Source organism: Takifugu rubripes, chromosome 13 (genome assembly GCF_901000725.2).
Source record: "Takifugu rubripes chromosome 13, fTakRub1.2, whole genome shotgun sequence".
In the NCBI taxonomy this organism is placed as follows: domain Eukaryota; kingdom Metazoa; phylum Chordata; class Actinopteri; order Tetraodontiformes; family Tetraodontidae; genus Takifugu; species Takifugu rubripes.
In genome coordinates, this window is record NC_042297.1 from 9,470,864 (window position 1) to 9,475,170 (window position 4,307).

The following is a 4,307-nucleotide window of genomic DNA, read 5'->3' on the forward strand; positions in this document are numbered from 1 at the left end:
GCATTTTTTACCTTTGTGTCGCCTCTTAGTCTATTCTGTGGCTGGAGAACAAAACAGATTCTTCACTGTCAACCTTCCTAGCAGAAAAGGACTTTGGCATTGAAATATGGTGTCACTGAGCAGCGATAAGAATGCATAGGGGAGTGTGTGGAACACACAAGGTGAAACGTCAGGACCCTTAAATACCTTCACATGTTGATTTAACACTGGAAATTGCAATAATCATTTTTTGCTTTAACATTTGAATTCAGAGTTTGTTTTAAGTCCTGATTTGTAATTAATATTGAAATCAGGATGGAGGCCAGATCGTGTAATTCCGTGGCTGTCTTTCCGCCTTGCTGAAACCCACCTTCTCCCTGACTTGTCCCTCATGTTTCTAATCTGTGCTCTTATTCTCTCCATCTGATTTAACCAGCAGTTTCACACAGCTATGGTTTGACCCTGCTAGTGAGACACGTGCTAATAACATTCCCAGTGTTCCCAGGTCTCAGTTTCTGGAATACGGACCTGGATGTTTCCTTCCTTTTCTTGCTGTTAAAAATTCTGTCTGTTCTGCATCTGGGACTCGAGCCCACATCCAGCACCTGACAGGAATCTCACTACCATTCAAATGTTGTCGATGCAGGTCGAAGTACCCAAATTCAAAAAAGAAACCAAGCATGTTTCCTCTTCAGCTGTTTTATGATGGTATATTAAACTTTAACCCTATCTGTTGGGAAGGAAAACAAGACTTGCTTTTCCGAATGCCACCTACTGTTTCCCTTTTTAATAGTTCATGTTTTTAAATGAGTTTATGCATGAAAATCAAATGAATGTACCCCCGCACTACAGGAACGGATCTCATGGACTTCAGTCCTGAAGTTGCGCAACAGAGCACAGAAGGAAAACATGTCCATGATGTCGGCCTCCATGCGGCATTGGCAAATATGAAAAAAGGAAAGACCGACAGTATCTTGGGTATCTAAGTATCTTAGTCAGATTTCTCTTTTCTTTTCACACACAGCCTGAAGCAAAACCAGACAAGCACAACAAAACCCAGCAAAACAACTGCTGTTAAGAATAAGAGGACGTCTACAGAGTGATAGGAATACCAGGGCAGCCTGTAGGACTCAGTCCTCAGGTGAGCTGCACCTTTGTGTCTCATGACAAACTCTATCCAGAAGAGGGCGCTGTCCAGCGGCTTCATCGGCGCGTCTCTGTGCAGGCAACCCGAGGTGGGGAGCCAGCAGGAACCCTCCACCGTCAGCAGGATCTGTCACAACTAGGTCAAATTTGGAAGCTTGGAAGGATTCCATCAACTCTTTACTCTCAAAAGTGTATAATCGCTTCAAATGTTTTCCTGTGCAATTCATAGAAGCTGTATTTCAATCTTGACAACTTGTTATGGTGAAATGTGTTGTTTTCCCTGACAGCAACGTTGAGTGTGATGGTCTAGTAATGTAGAGATGTTTGGCTGATGTACCAGCTGTCCGCAGCCTGGATCACCATCACCTTGTGCAGCTCCTCAACCAGGACCCTCATGTTCACCCAGTGGATTCCTACGTGTGGAAAACCAAAACGTTACCACCGAGTATTGTTGAAATTATGGTGGTGGGAAGGCAGATTACGGTTGCAAAGAGCAAAAATTTTTCTGAAATCTTCCATGCAGAAATTCAAATAAAGCAAAAACTAGAACTTATTCCAGGAAAGACTTTGCAGAAGTGAAGCAATAAAGAGAAACGGTTGAAACAGGGTTTCAAACAGGGAACCAACTCCAACACCACCCCGTAAAAGAGGCTGCAGTGTGCCTCTTGTGCTAAAAAGTGCTATGCAAAAAGAGAAAAATGTTGTTGTTCATGTTCTATATTGTCAAAATGTTATGGGCAAACTTTGTTTTTGTGTCTAAAGTTAACATAGTCGTGAGCTAAAAGGTGCCGAAATCGCCTAATGTATCATATTTGATACAAAAAAAATGTCATAAACAAAATAAAATAAAAATTGGTATTTTGTTAAAAGGTTCAATAAACATCTCATTTCCAAAAAAATAGAATTTTCTGGGTATTTTTTGATGTGTCCGGCTTTAAAGGGTTTTAAACTACATCCTGCCTACATGACTAGACTCTCTTCTCAAAAAGAGTGACCTGCAAATGTATCTTCTCAGATAAGACCTGTAGATGCACACATCCGCTTTTGCGGCGTAAAATTGGCGTGAGTGCTGCTCGGTGCACAGGCTGACAGGAAGCAAGCTGCCTGTTAGACTATGCCTTGAAACCTCAATAAGAAAACAAGAAAGAGACACGCGCTTAGGGTCTTGATTCTCAACAGATCTCCTGCTATAAACTTCCCACAACAAAGGTGAGAAGATCAAGTCATAGTTTCTAGTATGGAACCTAAAAAACAATGGTTTTCCAAACTGAAAGATGCATTTAGCAAGAGTCCTCTTGCACCCAATGTGGCTTTTGGGTTTATCCTCATGGGACTAGAGAAGCTGGTGGAGCTGGAGTTTGAGTGTCCTTGCAATCCTAAATGGAACGGACTGTTTTCATCAGCATTCTTCATCATTCCTGCCATCATAGCCGTCATCTTGATGTTGATCATTCAAGGATGCAGATGTGATGAGTCCAGCAGGTTGATCACTCAATGCAGATGTGATGAGTGGTTCAAGAAGACTGTGTCCAGTTTCATGCCTGCTATCGTGTGGCTGATCTTGTTGTTCTTCGACGGCCAGTACTTCACCTGTGCTAAGACAGACTGGAAGGGTAGATTTGTGCTCATTGACAAGGCAGCTCCAAAGAAGTGGTGTGAGCCAATTAGTGAAGGAAATTTCACCACACAAGAGCTGATGCTCCGCTCACAAGAGTGGATTTTTAAGTCTCAGGTGAGTTAAACCATTTTTTTACATGATCAAGGAGAAAGGAGATATTTCATTGTTTAATAACACACAGTGTGTGTACTCTCCCCACACCCAAGGGTATAGCCATACTCCTCTTCATCTTCACCTGTGTGGGTCTCACAGTGTACCTAATCAGAAATAGTTGCCAAGAGAAGAACCAGAAGGATCCCACTGAGGAAATGCAACTTTGGGAAAGGTCTTGAAAAGCCTTTTCAAAAGTGCTGTCAGGACACTTTGACAAACGATTTTCCCCTAAAGCAGCTTGTGGGTCTTCATGGCTCTGTTGTCAGCGTGGATATAACTGTGCTTCTGTTTTTATTCTGCATTACCAGCGAGTATGTGATCGGCATCATGGGCTCGTTTCTCATTATTTGGTTTCACTTTTCCTTCTGAATCAGTTTGTTTTGTTGAGCAGAATCCTGTTGACATCAGCAACATCCCACTAAAAACAAGAGATCACCAGAAATCTTCTTCCCATCAATCAAAAAGGACACATTTAATTGTTTAATTTGTTTTTTATTCAACTTTCCATGATTTTCCTCTTCCTTAGTTTTAGCTTAACTGACACAGGTGGTAATGACCAGGCAGCTAATATCAATCTGATGTATAATGTTGGTTGACTTATATTTGTTTGAGTGGTTGTTAATGACTAAATATGTAATTTCACTTTAAATATCTTTGTTTTTCCACGTGACAGCGTTATCAGACTGATATCCAGCCAGTCTGACCCTGCTGATCAACAGTAATTCAGATCAAACCAGATTAATGATTCATCATCAAAATAAACAGGTTGTAGATATATATTCTGTGACAAATTGTGTTTTTTTTGTAATTGTTTTGTAATAAAAGTATTTATTGAAGTAAAACCCTCAGCAATTGTCTCAATCTTAAAATAATCCTCCTTCTGCTTCTTTCGTATGAAATGGGGACAGATTCTGTAGGATGATCCTGTGGGAGGGTTTATGCAAGACTTACTGATGACTGAGGAAGTTGTCTTTAGCCACTGATTTACTCTCTTTCCATCTCTCTTCATCTCTCTCGCTGACACACATGCACATTTTTACTCTAATACTCATTTTTACTTAGTCCAGCACATCCTGTGTAATTCTGTACCTTAAATACTGTGGAAATGCATTGACTGGGTGACATTTATGGTTTATTTAACCAGCTGGGTCCTGATTTTATTTTCGATGAATTTATGATTTCTAATCAAGTTATAGAAAAGTGTATTTCGTGCGATTACAAGAATACAAGAATCATACGATATATGAAATTTGCTACAACATAATGATTTTCAAAGTGTGATTTTTAAGTTCTGATAGAATCAATTCTAAATGAATGTCTTTTTTTAAAATCATGCTTAATTTTTGCTCTCACACATCTAGAACACAAGCATCGTACTAGAGCAGCAAAGGTCATGAAAATGAGCAGCGTG

General features: G+C 40.2%; 1 protein-coding gene across 3 annotated transcripts; it reads left to right on the plus strand.

Annotated features, from left to right (window-relative positions):
• The first annotated feature begins 2,340 nt into the window (after positions 1-2,340).
• LOC115252193 (uncharacterized) lies at positions 2,341-4,307 on the plus strand. Of its 3 annotated transcripts, none has more exons than XM_029846724.1 (2): positions 2,341-2,857; positions 4,258-4,307. In XM_029846724.1, the coding sequence occupies exons 1-2, from the start codon at positions 2,363-2,365 to the stop codon at positions 4,291-4,293; spliced, it is 531 nt and encodes a 176-aa protein (XP_029702584.1). In that variant the 5' UTR covers positions 2,341-2,362; the 3' UTR covers positions 4,294-4,307. The 3 variants fall into 3 exon arrangements, with proteins under 3 accessions (XP_029702584.1, XP_029702583.1, XP_029702582.1); XM_029846723.1 differs by lacking the exon at positions 4,258-4,307 and adding an exon at positions 2,925-4,190; XM_029846722.1 differs by lacking the exon at positions 4,258-4,307 and adding an exon at positions 2,950-4,190.